At 45.5% G+C, this 18,540-nt stretch overlaps 1 protein-coding gene across 1 annotated transcript in view; it reads left to right on the top strand.

The window, feature by feature from the left end:
- Positions 1 to 18,540, top strand: part of CAMK2B (calcium/calmodulin dependent protein kinase II beta) — a 241,698-nt gene that overhangs the window by 84,469 nt on the left and 138,689 nt on the right. Inside the window, exon 2 of the mRNA XM_007957920.2 lies at positions 16,008 to 16,102. Coding sequence (XP_007956111.1) covers positions 16,008 to 16,102 — 95 coding nt within the window. The remainder of the gene's footprint in view (positions 1 to 16,007; positions 16,103 to 18,540) is intronic.

The raw sequence follows: 18,540 nt of genomic DNA, 5'->3' as shown, positions 1-18,540 counted from the left end.
TGGATGGTCTAGTCTCATTGAGCTGGTGACTCACTTTTTGCCAATAGAGCACTATCTTCACCTAGGACAGTTGAACTGAATGTTTGTTCTTCTGGAGATATATATGTGTGTGTGTGTGTGTGTGTGTGTGTGTTGGGGCATCATGAGGGGTGTGATGACAGTGTGTTGACCAGAGTTTATTGAGCACAAACTGTGGGCAGGGATGGTGTGGCTATCCCAGGTGAGGGTGACACCTGAGGCCTCTGCCAGCCCTGTGCTGCCTGTCAGTGCTGCCCCTTAGGCCAGGGAGTGGACAGCCTGGGAGAAACACACCTCTCTTGGCCACAGGTCAGCTGTCTAGTCCCTGGCTCTCCTTAGGAACCCCTCTGGCTCTGTGTGTTTCCCAGGAACACATGCTGTGCGCATTGCTGGATGCTGCTTTAAAAAGCCCACAGCAGGGCTTGGTTAGGTGAATTATGGTGCCATCAGAGAAGATGCAGCCATCAAAATGAGCAGGAAAAGCCACCAGATACAGGTGTGCTGGGTAGTCTCACTTCATGTGAGAGTTATGTTTGAAAATGTGCCCATGGTGGTGTGTCTAGAAGGCAGTTCACTAAAACATGATTGGTGAGTGAGAGAGAAAGGCAGGTGCAGTAGGATCAGGCCCTTAAAGCCTGCACTCAGCCTGAGCATGCTGCCTTGCTTGCACTCACTGCCCTATATGGTGGCTGGGAGCCTGGGCTCTGCTCTGCCACTCAGGATCTGTGTGAGTTTGAGTTGGGTGAAAACCTTTCTGAACCCCAGCTCCCTCACCTGTATAACCAAATTATAATAATAATGACTGTGTGTGTGTTTTGTGAGGGATAAATGAGGTCACATGTACTGCACATGGCATGCTCTGAGCAGGGTAATTCTAGATGGTGAGAAGATAGTGTGCCACAAACACAAATCATAAAAGAAAGGACAGGTACACTGGGGAACATTAATATAAAGCACTTCTCTTTATCAAAAACTGCCATTAAGAGAGGGAAAAGGCAAGCCACCAAATGAAGAAGATATTTTATAATCTAGAGAACCAACAAAAGACTTGAATCAGAATATATGAAGACTTTCTGTGACTCAATGAGAAAAGACAATGACTCAGGAAAATGAGCTTCTTCCAGGAAAGGAAACCTGAAAGCCACAAACACAGAAAAGAGGCCCAATCACATAAATAAGCAGAGAAATGTATATTAAACCCACAACCTAGTGGGTTTGACAATAATGAAATCTGACAAAACTGAGGGCATTGAGGATGTGGATCAAAGACATTTAAATACTGCCATGAGGGTATAACTTTGTGTACCTGTCTTGGCAAACTGTTGGCATTACCTAGTGAAGTGGCTTGCACAACCCTTATGACCCAGTGGTTTCACTCCAGGGTGTGTACCTTGGAGAAACTTACTCATATGCACTGTAAGGCCCATCTCCTGGTGTTCCCTTTCTGTGAGCCCCTCTCACGTTGTTACAGGGAGGTCTGTGTCATCAATCTTGAACAGCAGAAGGTATTAAAGAGATTAGGATATTAAAATTTTGACTCTGGCTTCCATCCTGCGTGATCTCTCTCGTTCATTCTCTCTCTTTACTCCCTAAGATAATCAGGCCAAGATTTTGGCTTCTTGTTCATGGTTCTGGTGAGAGACTCACAGGTAGGGGAGAGGGAGAGGGAAGATGAGGTTTCAACAGCCCAAGAGGTGAGGTTTTGGATTTCTTTGTAGATTTATAGTTGGGTCCCCTTTCCCTCTCTTCCCTGTCACCTCTGCCTCAGTCTTAGGAATCATTGTTACCTGTGCTCTTGGCTCTTGCTCTCACTTGCCTTGTGGAGGGGCATAGGAGGAGAGCAGTCCAGGTTACTTGGGCACTCATCGGCTGGCCAACAAAATGGATGGCCGGCCAGCTGTTTATTGAGGTGACACAGTGCTACTGTAAGTCACATTCTCTCCTTGATTGCTGGATGAGTCCAGTTGTCCCTTTGTCCTGCCTCACCTGCACTCCTGATCTGCCATTAACTAGTTGAAGCTGGGCACAGCTGTCCTGTTTCTTTAGAGCTTTTCCAGGCTGACCCCCACCATGATCCTTCTGCCCAATGAAAGGGGCTGAGGAAGGGTGGTTAGGAGGACGATGAGAAGTAGTTCCCCCCACAAAAGTGAGGCAGGTAGATGGAGAAGGACCTCATTTTAAGGAAACCCAGCCTATGGTCTGATAGAGCCTGGTGGTACCACTGAGACTATGGCCACCAGCTGCCCTTCAGGTCTGGAATTGACCCTACTCTTCTGGCTTTCAGCCAAATAACAGAGAGGCATATGGGCTGAACATTTACATTAGGTAGATACACTCCTTGGAGAGATCAGTCATGGGAGAACAAAAGGGCTGTGTATGCACAGGGAGATAGCTTGAGGGCAGGGGTGCATGGGAGGGAAGGACACAGGGAAGAGGTAACTATGGGGAGGAAGTGAGGGGGAGCTATCGCATTGTGGGAAATTGCATTCAGTGTCATGAGACAAGGCATATGTGAGCTGCTATATGGAAAGTGAATTTGCTCTGTAAACTTTCACCCAAATCAAAAAAAATTTGAAAAGAAAAGAAAAGAAAACCCAGCCTAGGAAATGCTGATTCACAAAACCAATAAATATGGGGTTGGATTGTTTGCTTTTAGCTAAGGCTGCTGAGGTTTTTTCCTTTCTTGGCTCTAAAACTCTTAAGAACCCCCTGGAATCACCTGTGTCCCCCCCCCCCCACTTTTCTCTTGTATAGACTAAAGGCCCAATCTCTGATATCTGCCCTGGGCTATCAAGAACTATGAGGAATTGGATGGGGAATTTCTACATTGTTCCCTGAATTTTTGTTAGAGAAATGCATGTACATATGTGTGTGTGTGTATGACAGAGAGAGAGAAATGGCTCTCATCTCATTATTCAGCAATGAAGAATGTTGCTGGCTGCAGGTGGAAGTCTGCATGGGCAGCCTTAGTTATTCAAACAGTAAAGGGCCTGGTAGGAAGTCAGGCCAGCACCTGCCTGGCCAGTGAGGGGGTCACAGACAGATTAGCAGGGGTGCAGGATCAATAGGAGGAAAACCACTATGGCACTGAGTGGGCCCACATGCTGGGGAAGACTGAGGGGATAGTAGAGGTTCTGAAACTCAATTAGACCCTGTCATGGTACCAAGTTAAGAAACAAACCTAAAATCCTTTTCATTGAAATTCCATTGAGCATCTACTGCGTACCAGGAAGTCTCCAGCTGCTCCAGAACTGCACAAGTACTCAAGCCATGACAGCACGTGTACTTGCAGTGCTTCTACGCACCAGGCTCCTCCTGTGAGTTCTTCATAAGCACCTGACTTCATCCCCAGGACAGGATCACATAGTAAAAGTATAGTCACTCCCCATTTCTGGACAAGATGCTGCCCACAGTGACACACTAGTGAAGGCACCCAGGGATGACCTGGATGGCCTGGTGCCTTGTGAGCTCGGCCATCCTGACCTGTAAAGAGGCTGTAATAAGGGTGTGTGAGCTCTCAGTGGGGCCTGGGAAACCTGACAAAGGTATGACATTTGGGCAGGGCTCTGTGGGGTGGGCAAAGGGACTTTGTTGCCCCAGGGCCCAGGTACAGGTAGTGGGCTTACTGAGAGAGTGAGCTAAGGGAACTTGGGGCCCTGGGGAGGCCTGACCTTACCCCCAGGGGTCATAACATTGTTGTTGCTGCTGTTGAGTCATTCCCCAACCTTCCTTCCAAGGAGTGGTAAGCAGTCAAGTGCCTTCGGCATTACACTACCAGAACCCCTGGGGTCATGACAAGAAGTCTTAATTGGAGACCACAGAGTCAGCCATTAGTGTCCCTCATCTACACGAATATGAAGATGGGACATGAGAGGATTTTCAGACCCTGCAGGAAAGGGGGCCACAGACATACTTGGAACCAAATAGCCAAGGGGACAGTCCTTCCACAAAGAACTCAATTCACGAGGGCATGACTCCCATTCATCTACTCACTGGGGGAGGGGTGGGAGTGCTGGCATGGGGAGCCAGCTGGAGTTACCCCAAAAAGGAGGTGTTAGAGGAGGAGCTCTGTTGGCCAGGCTCTTATTGGGCACAGATCAATTAGGAAGAAAGGTAGAATAGGCTCTCAAGCCCTGGAGCAGGGCCTGCTGCAGTCCCCTTCACCTTGGACAGATGATCCCACTCAGATGAGGACACAGTGAAGCCCTGGGTGAGGTGTTCCACTTCTCACAGGGTTTTTTTTCTCTCTTGATCCAGGTATAAATGAAATCATTTTTTGAGCCTTCAACAAGGCAAGAACTCACAGTATTTTCTTTTGTAATTAGTTTTATCTGATATTTAAAAGCCCCGTAATATGTCTTCCCCCCAGCCCCCACCGGGGGGATGTTCAAGTCCCTGATGAATTACAAGCGGGCAGTCTCTGATGTGCAGATCTTGGTTACTGCCATCCTCAGCAGGACAGGCTTACGCTGGGACTCAGCCCTGACCGCTCTCCTCCCAGCCTCCTCCCTTCCTCTCACCCTCCAGAGCCACGCCTTCCAGTACTCCACTGCTGTTCCCCTACCTTTCCCTGTGCCCCTCCCCCCAACAACTTGGGGTATTTGTTGAATCCACAGTTATGGATTACACCTCAATATAAAGAAAACAAAAATCTTCACAACTTGTCCAATAAACAGCTTCATGATGGATGGATTGACTGAAGTTGTCAAGAACTTCCTATTACTAGGTTCTAGAATCAACACCAGCGGAAGCAGCAGTCATCAGACGATGTATTGCATTGGGCAAATCTGCTGCAAAAACCTCTTTCAAGTGATGAAGAGCAAAGATGTCTCCTTGAAGACTAAAGTGAACCTAACATAGGCATGGTATTTTCAATCACCTCTTATGCATGTGAGAGCTGGACAATGAATAAGGAAAACTGAAGAAAAGTTGTTGCTTTTGAGTTGTGGCATTGGAGAAGAAAGCTAAGAGTACCATGGACTGCTAAAAGCTCTATCCTGGAAGAAGTGCAGCCAGAAGCTGCACTTGGAAGCAAGAATGGCCAGACTTTGTCACCAACTTTGGTCATGTTATCAGGAGTAAACATTCCCTGGAGAAGGATATCATGCTTGGTAAAGTGGAAGATCAACAAAAGAGGGGAAGGCCCTCAACAGGATGGATTGACACAGTAGCTGCAACAGTGGGCTCAGGTATAGCAAGGATTGTGAGGCTGGCACAGGCCCGGGCAGTGTTTGTTCTGCTGTACATAGGGTCACTATGAGTCAGAGACAACTCTGTGAAGCACCTAACAACAACAACAACAACTGAAAATACCATGGACTGCCAGAAGAATGAACAAATCTGTCCTGGAAGAAATGTAGCTGGAATGCTCCTTAGAAGCATTCTAATTCTCCTTAGAAGCCATTCTCAAATGGCCAGACTTTGTCTCACCTACTTTGGTCATCTTTTCAGAAGGGACCAGTCCCTGAAGAATATCATGCTTAGTAAAGTAGAAGGTCAGTGAAAAAGGGCTGTGTCAATCCACAATAAGATGGATTGATACAGTGGCTGCAACTATGGGCTCAATAATAGCAACGATTATGAGGACAGTGTTTTGATCTGTTGTACATAAGATAACTATGAGTCTAAGCCACCTAAACAATATCTCACAACAACTCAGATCTTTCTCAGCCCCTGAAGGAAGCAAGCTGCTGTCTCCTCTGAACAAGTTTTCCCCCACTTTATTCTAATTATTCATCTATCCATGCCTGCCATGTGGTCTCTCAAAGAGCAGAGAAAAAGTCTTAGAATTTGTGATCCTAGTGTCAGGCCTAACTTGAGAGCTCTTCCATTCCAATTATGGAAATAGGGAACTGCTCCTCAGGTAGCACAGGCTGCTCATACAAGAGTGGGCTCACTGGGACAGTGCCTGTCAAGCCCAGATGGGCAAGAAATGTGTAGCTGCAGGAAGGCCCGGGAGGTTACTCCATTTGAAAGGGCCAGGATTCTCTGCAGCAGCTTAGCTGGGGGGCACCCCTCCCCCAAGGGTCCCGAAGGCATCTCCTGGATGAAGCTGAGCAGGAGTGTCTCACTATGTGAACAGATATATATTGTATATCAGCTTCTCATATTATTTTCTCAGTATACAGATTGAATAAGCCTTGGGAAAGGATACAGTCCTGACACACACACTTCCTGATTTTAAACCATTCAGTATCCCCTTTCTTGGTCTATGACAGATTCCTCATCAGCACAATTAAGTGTTCTGGAATTCCCATTCTTTGCAATGTTATTCATAATTTATTATGATTCACATAAAACTAAAAAACTCAACTATCATTGAGTCAATTCCGACTCATAGCAACCCCCATTGGATTTCAGAGGCAGTAAATCTTTATGGAAGTAGATTGCCCCATCTTCCTTCCTGAGAGTGGCTGGTGGGTTTGAACTACCAACCTGCTGGTTAGCAGTCAGATGCCTTAGCCACTGCACCACCAGAGCCCCTATGATTCACATAGTCAAATGCATTTGCATAGTCAGTAAAACATGGGTAAATATCTTTCTGGTATTCTTTGTTTTCAGTCAAGATCCATCTGACATCAGCAATGATATCCCTCATTTCACATCCTTTTCTGAATACAGCTTGAGTTTCTGAAAGTTCTCTGTCAATATACTGCTGCAACAGTTTTTGAATTATCTTCAGCAAAATTTTACTTATGTATGATATTAGATAATTTCTGCATTTTGTTGAGTCACCTTTCTTTGGAATTGGCACAAATAGGGATCTTTTCCAGTCAGTTGGCCAGGTAGCTGTCTTCCAAAATTTTTGGCCTAAACAAGTAAGTACCTGCACCACTGCATCCGTTTTTTGAAATATCTCAATGGGTTCTGTAAGTTCCCGGAGCCTTGTTTTTCATCAAGGCAGCTTGGACTTCTTCCTTTAATACTGTTGGTTCTTGATCATACACTCCCTCTGAATATGATTGAAAAAACTGAGGAGCTCTGATGGCACAGTGCCTAAGGCATTTGACTGCTAACCAGAAGGCTGGTATTTAAAACCCACCAGCCAATCCTTGGAAGGAAGATTGGGCAATCTACTTCTGTAGAGGTACTGCCACGGAAATCCACAGAGGGGTCACTGTGAGTTGAAACGACTTAATGGCAGTGAGTTTGTTTTGTTTTTTTTGATATGATTGAACATGGTTAAATGTCAAAGAATTCTTTTGGTACTGTGACTGTATTCCTTCCATCTTCTTTTGACGCTTCTTGCATTGCTCTATATTTTGCACATAGAATCTTTCAGTATTGTAACTTGAAGCTTGAATTTTTTATTTCTTCAGTTCTTTCAGCTTGAAAAATCCTGAGTGTATGCTTTCTTTTTGGCTTTCTAATTCCAAGTTTTTGTACATTTCATTATAATACTTCACTTTGTCTTCTCGAGCCACTCTTTGAAATCTTCTATTCAGCTCTTTTATTCCATCAATTCTACCCTTAATTTTATCTACTTTCAGTTTAAGAACAAGTGTCAGAGTCTCTGAACAAACATTTTGGTCTTCTCTTCTTTTTCTGTCTTTTCAATGGCATTTTACTTTCTCCATGTATGATCCTCTTGATGTCATCCCACAACTCATCTGGTGTTCAGTCATTGGTGCTCAGTGCATCAAGTATATTCTTCATATGGTGTCTAAATTCAGGTGGGATATAATCAAGGTTGGATTTTGGCTCTTGTGGACTTGTTTTAATTTTCTTCAGCTTCATCTTGAACTTGCATATGAGCAATTGATGATCTGTTCCATAGTCAGCTCCTGGTCTTGTCATGACTGATGATATTGAGCTTCTCCATTGTCTCTTTCCACAGATGTAGTTGATTTGATTCCTGTGTATTTCGTGTGGCAAGGTACACATATATATATAGTCACTGTTTATGTTACTGAAAAAAGGTATTTGTGATGAATAAGTTGTTGGTCTTGTCAAATTTTATCATGTGGTCTCTAGCATCATTTCTATCACCAAGGCCTTATTTTCCAGTAACCAATGCTTCTTTGTTTTCAACTTTCACATTCCAATCCTAGTAATTATCAATTCATCTTGATTGCATGTTTGATCAATTTCAGACAGCAGAAGTTGGTAAAAATCTTCAATTTCTTCATTTTGGAGAGGAGGAGCTATTTCAGTTGGGTCTTGAAGGATGAATAGGAGTTTGCTGGGAGGCAAAGTGGGCATGCTTAAGGTATAGACCAAGGATCTTTGTCTATGTTGTCTTTTGATTGTAATAAGTTTCTGGTGGGCAGGCATTGTGACCTTCAAGGGAAGCTGAGACCAAAGCTGGCCTCACTTTTCTTGAAGGAGTCAGAAATGTTGGGAGCCCCCCAACCTGTTGCTTCCATAGTACATGTGAACACATTTGTGGGCCACTTTGAGTTAATCTCATCCTGTTATGTTCAGGATATTTCCTGGTGGGAAGCCTGGGAGGGGGTGGATGCAGAGGCAGACTAGGGCAGCCAGCCTGAGTGCCCAGGCAGGGGTGACTAGTGGAGAGGGACTCATTTTCAGGGTGCAGATTGGAGTTGAGGTGGTGACAGAGCTGGGGAAAGGGCTGGAGCTGAGGCTAGAGAGTTGGGGGATGGGGTGACTCTGAGGAAAGCAGCAGGTGAAAGGGGCAGGTGAAGGTGTGAGCATGAAGAGAAGGGAGAGAGGTTGGAGAGGCCGTGAAATCTGAAGCTCAGAGAGGAGGATGTGGTCAGTGGTATCAGGATTTCAGAGGCTGGTTCCAGGATGTCCAGGACACACATTTCAGAGGGCCGAAGTAGAGAAGGGACTTGGAAGTAGCTGAACCAGGAGCTGAAAAAGGAGGCACAGTGGCTACTCTGGGGCCTTCTGGCTGTTTCTCCACATGTATGCTACCTTCTTTCTACTGGGAGAGAAAGAATTGCACCATCATACTTTGTGTCACCTCCCTGCCTAGCCCAGAGTGGGCACCTGAGAACCACTGTGGGGCTTGTCTGCTCTGGGTCCTCATGTCTGGGCCCAACACACCCCTCAAGGCTCTTTTCCCTAAAGCAGTCCACCTAGGGAGAGTAGAGATGTCTATAGAGTTCCCTCAAGGCCCTCTGAGCTGCTTGGCTTGGAAGTTCTCTTGACCCTTGGGCATGGAGTGAAGGAGCAGTCTTTCCCAGCATGGGGCTTTAGGTAAGGTGAGAGGTGAAGCCTTTTCTTGCTGTCCTCAGCCACTCTGGCCTCCACCCAGGCAGCCTGGCCTCTCAACCATCATACTTTCCCTTGCCCTCTTTACTTTTTGGAACATGATGACCACCTGCCAGCTGACATCTGCCCCAGATAGCAGTTTTGGAGTCTCTGCAAAGGAAAAGAGAGCCCCAATTGATGGAGTGAAGATGAAGAGGAGGCCAAAAGACCATGGGAACAGACCTGTGAAGCCATCTTGTTCTTATTGTCCATCTATATGTCTATCCATGTGGCGATCAAGCCTTTGTTGTCTACTGGTGGGTACCTGGACTCATGGTAGAGCAGGTTTCTAACTCACTGCATTTGCTTGCTCACTTACTTCAGTCTGACAACCATGCCTTTGGTAGAAAAAAGGTGGATCTTCCTTGCCTAGGTTTGTGGTCATCTCTGGGTCCTCCTGTTCCTTGCATGGGGCCTAGTGTGTCATCTCTCCCTGCTCTTTGGGGTTTTCAGCTAGAGGTTAGGCTCCCACATGAGGCCTAATTCCATGCCCAGGAAACCTCAACTGTCCAGCATTGGCAGGACCAATCCAGTAATATGGGTGTCCCTGGCCTTTGGTGCCAGAGCTAAGCAAAACAGCTTAGGGGATGATAGTAGCATGGAGCACTCAGCTCTCCTGAGTCAGGATGAATGTGGAGGAGGCTGAAGGGAAAAAACTCAAAGACACTAGGGGCCAGTATCAGACTTGGTAGCCAGTCCCACAACAGCCTTACTTGGCCTTCCCAGTGATCTAGTAAATGTTTCCTGTTACCTTTTATGGGTGGGAAAACTGAGACTCAGAATGGCACATTGCCTAATCTGACAAGGATGGGTGGAGCAGCATTGAGCCCAACTATCTGGCTCACCATACCGTTTCCCAAACTAACCTCATGAATTGGAAAAACAAAACAAAACCTTTCTCCAAGGAGGATATTTGAGCGGCCAACAAACATACGAAGAAATGCTCACGATCATTAGCTATTAGAGAGATGCAAATCAAAACAACAATGAGATACCATCTTGTTCCAGCACTAGTAGCAAGGTTCAACAAGACAGAAAATAAGAAATGCTGGCGAGGTTGTGGAGAGATTGGGACTCTCATACACTGCTGGTGGGACTGTAAAATGGTACAACCATTGTGGAAAGCAGTATGGCGATTCCTTCAAAAGTTGGAATTAGAAATACCATTCAACCAGCCATTCCATTACTAGGTATATACCCTAAAGAAGTGAGAGCCATGACAAGAACAGATACATGCACACCCATGTTCATCACAGCACTATTTACAATAGCTAAAAGATGGAAACAACCTAGGTGTCCATCAACTGAGGAATGGATACCCAAACTGTGGTACATACACACAATGGAATACTATGCAATGCTAAAGAATAATATAGAATCTGCAAAACACCGCATAACATGGATGAACTTGGAGGACAATATGCTGAGTGAAATAAGTCAATCACAAAAGGAGAAATATTGTATTAGTCTGTTATTGTAAAAGTTAATCAAAGGTTTATCTACAGAAGGAATTTTTCTTTGTTGGTTACCAGGGGTGAAAGGGGAGGGGAGAGAATGCTGTTAGATGGATAGAGATAAGTATTGATTTGGGTGAAGAGAAGGGCAATGTACCAAACGTGAGTGACCAATATGGCAGCATTGAGGATGAGAAAGACATAGAGAGGTGCATGGGAGGTACAGACAACAAATATGAACCCTTTTGCACATATAGTACTGCATTGTCAGTGAAGGCAAACATGGGTATATGGGTAGATAGATGGGTGGACAGGCTGAACGATTAGGTATGTCTATGAAATGGGAAGTGTATCCAAGAACATATGTAAGGTTGGCAGACAATGGTCCTATAAGTTTATGTGAATGATCAGAATTCCCAGGTGTATAGTAGAGCTGACAAGAGGCAAGGTTGTGGTCACTGCTTGGTCACAGCCAGCTACCCAGAGAGACCGAGTAGTTGAACCTGTGGGCTTGGGACCATAGTCACAGGGACATCACGCTCAATTGGCATAACATACTATACAAAACATTGTTCCACCTCCTACTTTGGCGAGTAGTGACTGGGATCTTAAAAGCTAACAAGCTGCCATCTAGATGCAACGATGGGTCTCTCCTCATCCAGAGCAGAGAATGAAGAAAACGAAAATTCATGGAAACAATTAGTCCTAGCAACTGGTACACCATCTGATCTGCAGCCTATACGACTATGAGACCAGAAGAACTAGATATTGCCTGGCTACTACTGTCATCACTTGGAAGGGGATCTGTGTAGGAGATCCTTGATAGAGAGGGAGAACCATGTGGAACAAAACTCAAAATCATTTGAAGGAAAAAAAAAAAAAAAAGGGAAGGGGGACCAGGTTTGCTGGTCCAATAGAGCCTGGTGGAACCACTGAGACTATGGCCCCTAACTGCCCTTCAGGTCTGGAATTGAACCCACACCTGTGGTTTCCAGCCAAACAAAAGACAGACATATGAGTTGAACATTTACCTGAAGTAGATGCTCTCCTTGGAGTGAACAATCATGGGAGAAAGAAGGGCCGCTTATGCACAGGGAGACAGCTCAGGGGGCAGGAGTCCATGGAGGGATGGACACAGGGAAGAGGTAACTATGGAGAGGAAGTGGGGAGGGAGCTGTTGCATTGTGGTAAACTGTGGTCAATGTCATGAGTATATGTGAACTGCTGTATAGAAAGTGAATTTGCTCTGTAAATCTTCACCCAAATCACAATTAAAAAAAAAAAATGAAATAAGTCAGTCCAGCTTTAAGGACAAAAACACACACACACACACACACACACACAAACCTTTCTTTATACTTTTTTTTTTTTTCCATAAAATAAGAGAATATTTTACATACATTACATAGTGAGGAGTTCCTATGGGACTAGAGAATAGAGGAGTGATGAGCCCCTCCCTGACACCAGCCCCTCCCAGAAGCAGTCACCTTCCCTAGTTTATGTGCTTGTTTGAAAAGGTCAGCAAAGCTGCCGTCAGCGGCCAAGTGAGCCACCTTCCCACAGGCCTCAGAGCAATCATTAAACATAATGACCCGAGTCAGCAAGACAATGCTAAGTTAGATTTAGTGTATGTATTGTTTTTTTTCCCCCCCAGGAAGGGGATGTTGTTGTTAGGTGTTGTCAAGTTGGTTCCAATTCATAGTGACCCTATTGTCACTATGAATAGTGATAATATGAATTGTTGTTCACCGTACAACAGAAGTGGATAGTACATTTTTAAAAAGGTTTATATCAAGAAATATTATAGCAAAAAAAAAAGTTCAATATTTAAGCAGTTAGTTTTTGGTTATTTAGAGCCCCCTCAGTTTAGAGAGGCTGGAGGCTTCCATCACTGCTCCCACCACCCAGACACATATGCTCATTGGTCCTCCAGTGACTGAGGGGTGGCTTGGTTTTACTTTGTTGGTGGGAGCTTGCATGTGGGAGAACTAGCAGTATTTAGTACCCCAGCCGGGCCTGGCACGCATGCCTCAAACTTCTGGAGCACACTCACACATAATTACTGGTCCTGGCTTGGAGTTCTGACTGCAGTGTGGGGCTGCGAATATGCATTTCTAACAAGTTCCCACTACTTTCTAACAAGTGTCGCTACTTTTCCTGGTCCTGTACCCACTGTGGACAGGCAAGTCTATGCCTATCTCATGGCCTTCCAGGGCTACATATAAGAACTCCCAGAGAACATTGGAAGCATGCTGCTAACAAGTCACATGCTGTAGAATTCCACTTATATAACACTCTTGGAGTGACAAAGTCATAGAGATAGTGGTTGCCAGGGGTTAGGGACGGGGAGGTAAGTGGGGTTAGCTATACAGGGGAGGCAGGAGCGGAACAATTTTGCACCCTGATTATGGTTACATGACTCTACCACTGTGATAAGATGGCACAGACACACACATGCATAACTGGGGAGATCTGCATCAGCTCTGTGGACTGTCCCCATGTCAACTGATTCCTGGCTGTAATACTAAACTGCAGTAATGCATGGTGTTAACTGTGTGGGAGTGAAGGGTGCACAAGACCTCCCTGCACATTTGTTTACAACTCTTTATAACTCTATTTAAAGATAAAAGCTGTGGTAGTTAAGTTTGTGTGTCAACTTGGCTGGGCCTGGTTGAGTGGCTGGGCAGCTGGATGTAGCATTCCCCATGATGAGACTGGTAATCAACTCCATGGTGGAATCTACTGTGAGCAGCTGAATAGCTGCCTTAGGGATGTGGTCTGCTTCCAGTATATAAGAAGAAGCCTTGGGGAATGGTCTCTAGCTTATGGCATTCTTGAACCCTGCGTGTAGCCGAGTCGTCGTTCAGCAGCTTGCCATGCTCTGCCAATCTTGGGACTTTCAGTGGACTTTAGTTAATGGCCTGCCATGTGGTTTGGCAATATCGGGACTGTGCCTTTTTACTTGTCAACCTTGAGTTTGTCAGCCTCAACAGCCAGCAGCTGAGTGAAGAAAAGCCTCCAGCTTCAGTGGGCCGAGAGCAGGAAGCAGAGTTGAAGCCCAAGGTTGGGCTTTCACCCAGCCCCTAGAGCCTGGAACTTTGAACTGAGACTTAAAGCCTCCAAATTGTAAGAATAAACTCTTGTTAAATTGTAAGAATAAACTCTTGTTTGTTAAAGCCATCCCATTTGTGGTACCTTCTGTTAGAGCAGCACTAGGTAACCAAAACAAAAGCAAAAACAGCAACATTCCTGTCCTGTCTTAGACTAGTGGCAGGAGAGTCTAGTTGGGTAGGAGTTACATGAACTCCCCAGACTTCCTGGTGCAGTGAGGACTGCCTGATGGTTGCCCTTCTTCCCCACTGGAGCCCTGGGTGGGGAGCAGAGATGGGCGATCCAGGCCCTGGTCTTATCTTTATGGAAGCATCCTCCCAACTAGTGCGGCTGAGGGCCTGAACTCATCAACACTTGATTCCTTCCCCAGGGATACCCATTCCTGTGGAGGTGGATCCAGTGAAGGCCCATGAAGCCCTGGGCATCCATTGAGAACACATGTCCAGGAGGAGCCAGTTCATGTGGTCCCAAATGAACCCCCAGGGTTTGAGACAAGGTGGATAAGCAGATGTATGACCTCTGAAGTCTGACTGGAGCACTGACTTGTTTTGTAAAATAAGAGGGGAGATGAGGGTATATATTTGTGTAAAAAGGGAGTCCTGATGGCATAGTGGTTAAGCCTTTGACTGCAAACCAAGAGTTCAGTGGTTCAAACCAACTAACCACTCCATGGGAGAAAGATATCAAAGTCTACTTCTGTAAAGATTACAGCCTTGGAAACCCTGTGGAGCCAGAATGGACTTTGATGGTAATTGGATTGGTTTGGGTTTCATATTTGTACTGGTTTATATTTGCCTAAGTGAACTCCAGCAACTAGTAAGAAGTATAATTGCTCATGGGATAGGTGAAAGTGAAGCAGATAGGCACTTCTTGGAATAGGAAGGAGTTTTCATGGCACCCCTGCAGGTGTTACTTATGTTTCAGAGTTGTGTCAGTAGTTCTCAAGGCTGGTTTGGCCATTGATATTCACACCTATCTCTCATGCTGTGAAGGAAGGAAGCAACTTAGGTTGTGTTTGGATGTTCTTTCTGGTAGAGAGGAAGCTGGTGGGTTCATGGCAGGGCCTGGGGGCACCACCATGGGCAGTGGGCAGGGGTTCAGTTGAGGTTGTGTGGATAGCCCCTGTCTACCTTGCACCAGCCCTTTCCTCCATAACGTGGCTTGTATATCTGATGCCACAGAGATCCTTATCACTTCTGGTCTAGACTTTCCTGTCCATTTCCTGTTGCCATACCCCATCACTCGTGTGTCCTGGGCCTAATCTTCTTAAAAAGTGACTGGAAATCAAATTAACTGAGCTGCAGTGACAGCCTCAATTCCATAGAGGGCCCTGATGGAAAGCAGAGTGCCCTTCCTGCCACCTGCCCCTCTACCATTAGCCCTCCAGTTGCTCAGAAAGTGCTGCCTTGGCCCCATCTACAGCCTTCCTGTCCCTCCCCTTCTCTAAAGTTATTTGAGTGGTAGGGGGCTGTGTTCAGGCTCCTCTCCATGGCTGGACACTTTGGCTCACACATTGTTCTGTCCCTTCTTTTTCTCCCTTGTTGTGCCCCTACCCCTCCACATCTCTTTACAGCTAGCATCTTTCCTAGTTGTTGCATATAAACATCCCTATGGCCGTGAGACATGCCCTCCTTAGGCTCCAGCTCCACTTCACACAGGAGAGCTAGAAGATTGGGGTAGGGGAGAGGAGATCCACTCTGCAACTTGGCATGATGCTGTTTCCTTCCTCAAAACTGCAGTGGCCTATGTCCAGCTGCATTGAGCCTCCCATTAGTGCCTTCCAGGGATGACATATCACTGTTACGGAGACATGCCCAAGAGTGTACACACAAAGGGATCCTAGATCAACAATGTGCAAGCTGGCCAGGGAAGTAACCAACTTGCCCAGGGGTCACAGGACTGGGACCAGGCCAGCACTCTTTGGCTTCCTGCTGCCCCTCCCTCATGCTGCATAGATGCTGCCTTCTCTCTCCAGGGCTCTCCCAGCTCCAGCCAGGTGACATGTCTTAGAAGGGTACTGCTGTAGTCAGACCTTTTAGAGTGGGGTTGCCCCTTTCTGCATGCTAAATTCCCATCTGAGTCTGTTGTCTGACTGAGGCCAGTGGCTAGATACTGAGTGCTTATGGGGAGATTAATCGGTTCTCTCTGTTTCTCTCTGTCTGTCTCTCATTTTCCTCCCTCCCTCCACGTTTTCCTCCCCAGAGGGGCTTTCTCTGTGGTCCGACGCTGTGTCAAACTCTGCACTGGACATGAGTATGCAGCCAAGATCATCAACACCAAGAAGCTGTCAGCCAGAGGTAGGGCCACGGTCACTGGAGTACAGGGGTGTGGCAGGGCCACTCCCTCCCAGACTCAGGCTGGGTACCTGTGGGAAAGGGCTTCCTCCACTTGCATGTCCCAGACTGTCAGACCCAGCTGTCTAGGCTGTGTGGCTGCCAGGAGGGCAAGCGCAGGTGGAGTGGGATTCTTGGGGTGGAGTGCTGGGGAGACAGGGAGGCTGCTCAGAGTGTCTGGGGAAGGGAGAAGGACCCAGTCAGGCTTGGCTGGGGCTATGCACCCTTAAATCCTGGGAACCTTTGCGCCCCCCCCCCAATACCCTAGGAGCATCATTGCTATCTGGCTTGGGTGTTTATGAAGCCCCCTTTCAACTTCCCAGACCTGTAGGAGTCTCTGCCCCCAGAGCTGTATGGAGAGAGGTGAATGGGGCCAGGTTGCTGCTGGTGGTGAGATAAGTATCTTCCACCTTGCTGAATGGTGGACAAGAGGATGACTTCAGAAAGACTTTAGTTAAGGTGGAGCTTATAGTTTGCTTTTTGATTGGGCAGAATCCTGACTCTGGGACCTGGTAGCTGTATGAGCCCCGGATACTTGCTTGTTGCTTTCTTTCTTTCTTTAATTCAGTTTGCATTTAATTTATAGAGTTGAGAGAAGGAAGACAGACAAAAGCAGGTCCTGACATCCAGGAGCTAGCCTTCTTAACTCTGCTGTTGATTGTAAACAATTAGATCATCAGCCTCACACAAAACCACTCTGTGACTATAAGGGATCGAAACAAAACCACAACCACTCCACACCCATGTTATTCACATATAAAACATGAGCATCATCCAAGCCACACAATGACCCAGCACGCCTCTATCCTGGATAATATGAGTATTCACTTTTCTTCACCAATTACAGCTTTAGTCTCTATCTAATCTTCCTGCCTCAGGAGATTTATTAAGAAGCCCAATCATAGAATTACCCCAACTTCCTCACAGCATCCAATCCAGAGCAAAGCCTTAAACCCTCTTCCATATCACCTAACACAAGCCTAAATGCTGTAAGTCCTGTCTTTCTTTTAAAAGTAACATAACATACAAGTAACCATTTTTTAAATGCATTTTTTAATTCACATATAATTTATGTACAGTGAAGTACACAAAACTAAAGTGACATGGGCCAATGCATTTTTTTTTTTTTTTACAGTGTTCCCTCCCCTCCCCTCCCATCCCTGGCAACTAACAAAGAAAGTTTCCCTCCATATATAAACCTTTCCTTGACCCTCCACAACAATGAACTAATACTAATTTGTCCTTCTGTGATAGACTTATTTCACTCAGCATAATGTCCTCTAAGTTCATCCATATTATGGGGTATTTTGCAGACTCTACATTTTTCTTTAATGCTGCATAGCATTCCAGCATGTGTATGTACCATAGTTTGGTCATCCACTCTTCTGCTGATGGGCACATAGGTTGTTTCCATCTTGTTGCTATTTAAATAGTGCTGTGATGAACATGAGCGTACAGGTATCTGTTCCTATCCTGGCTCTCACCTCTCTAGGATATATACCTAGTAATGGGATAACTGGGTCACATGGTATCTCCAATTTCAACTTTCTAAGGAATTGCTATATTGCTTTCCACAGTGGTTGTGTCACTTCACAGTCACACAAGCAGTGTCCCAATCTCTCCATATCCTCCCCAGCATTTGTTATTTTCTGTCTCATTGAACCTTGCCATGAGTGCTGGGGTGAGACGGTGTATCTCATTGTTGTTTTGATTTCCATTTCTCTGATGGCCAATGATTGTGAGCATCTTTTCATGTATTAGCTGACCACCTGAATATCCTCCTTGGTGAAGTGTCTATTCATGTCTTCTGCCCATTTTTCAATTGGATTGTTAATTCCTTTGGTGTTGAGGCATTGGAGTTTTTCATCAATCTTAGCGATAAGTCTCTTGTCAGATATGTGATTACCAGCAAATATGATTTTTTTTGCTGTCATTTTTGTCATGTGCTTTTTCATTGTGTTGATTCCTTTGTTCCATATAATCTTCTATGCTGAGCTTGTTTTGTTTATGAATCATGTTATCACTTCCTTCATTGCTATTGTTTTAGTATTTGCTGAATATTTATCTTGGTCCTCTTCTTTATTTTGATGTAAAGGTTTATCATTTTTCTTTGAGGTTACCCTGTGATTTATAGTTTTCTTCCCAAATGTAGAACAGTCCGTTCTATCTTATAATTGTTTTGACTTCTCTACCATCTAGAAGTTCTGTAACAACACAGACTTTCCCCTCTTTTTGGTTTGTAGTTGTCCTCATTTGTCAGTTGGTGTCTCTGGTTGCCTGTTTACAATCTTGTCGGCTTATTTACTTTGTATACTTCCATAACGAGGTTGGTTTCTGAGTTATATCATCATATGTGTTAATGGTCAGTTGTTGTTGGTTGTTGTTGCTTCTCTTTCCAAAGG

The sequence above is a fragment of the Orycteropus afer genome, unplaced genomic scaffold, assembly GCF_000298275.1.
Source record: "Orycteropus afer afer isolate SDZICR_OR568_19922 unplaced genomic scaffold, OryAfe1.0 scaffold00823, whole genome shotgun sequence".
In the NCBI taxonomy this organism is placed as follows: domain Eukaryota; kingdom Metazoa; phylum Chordata; class Mammalia; order Tubulidentata; family Orycteropodidae; genus Orycteropus; species Orycteropus afer.
This window is presented reverse-complemented; position numbering and strand designations above follow the sequence as displayed.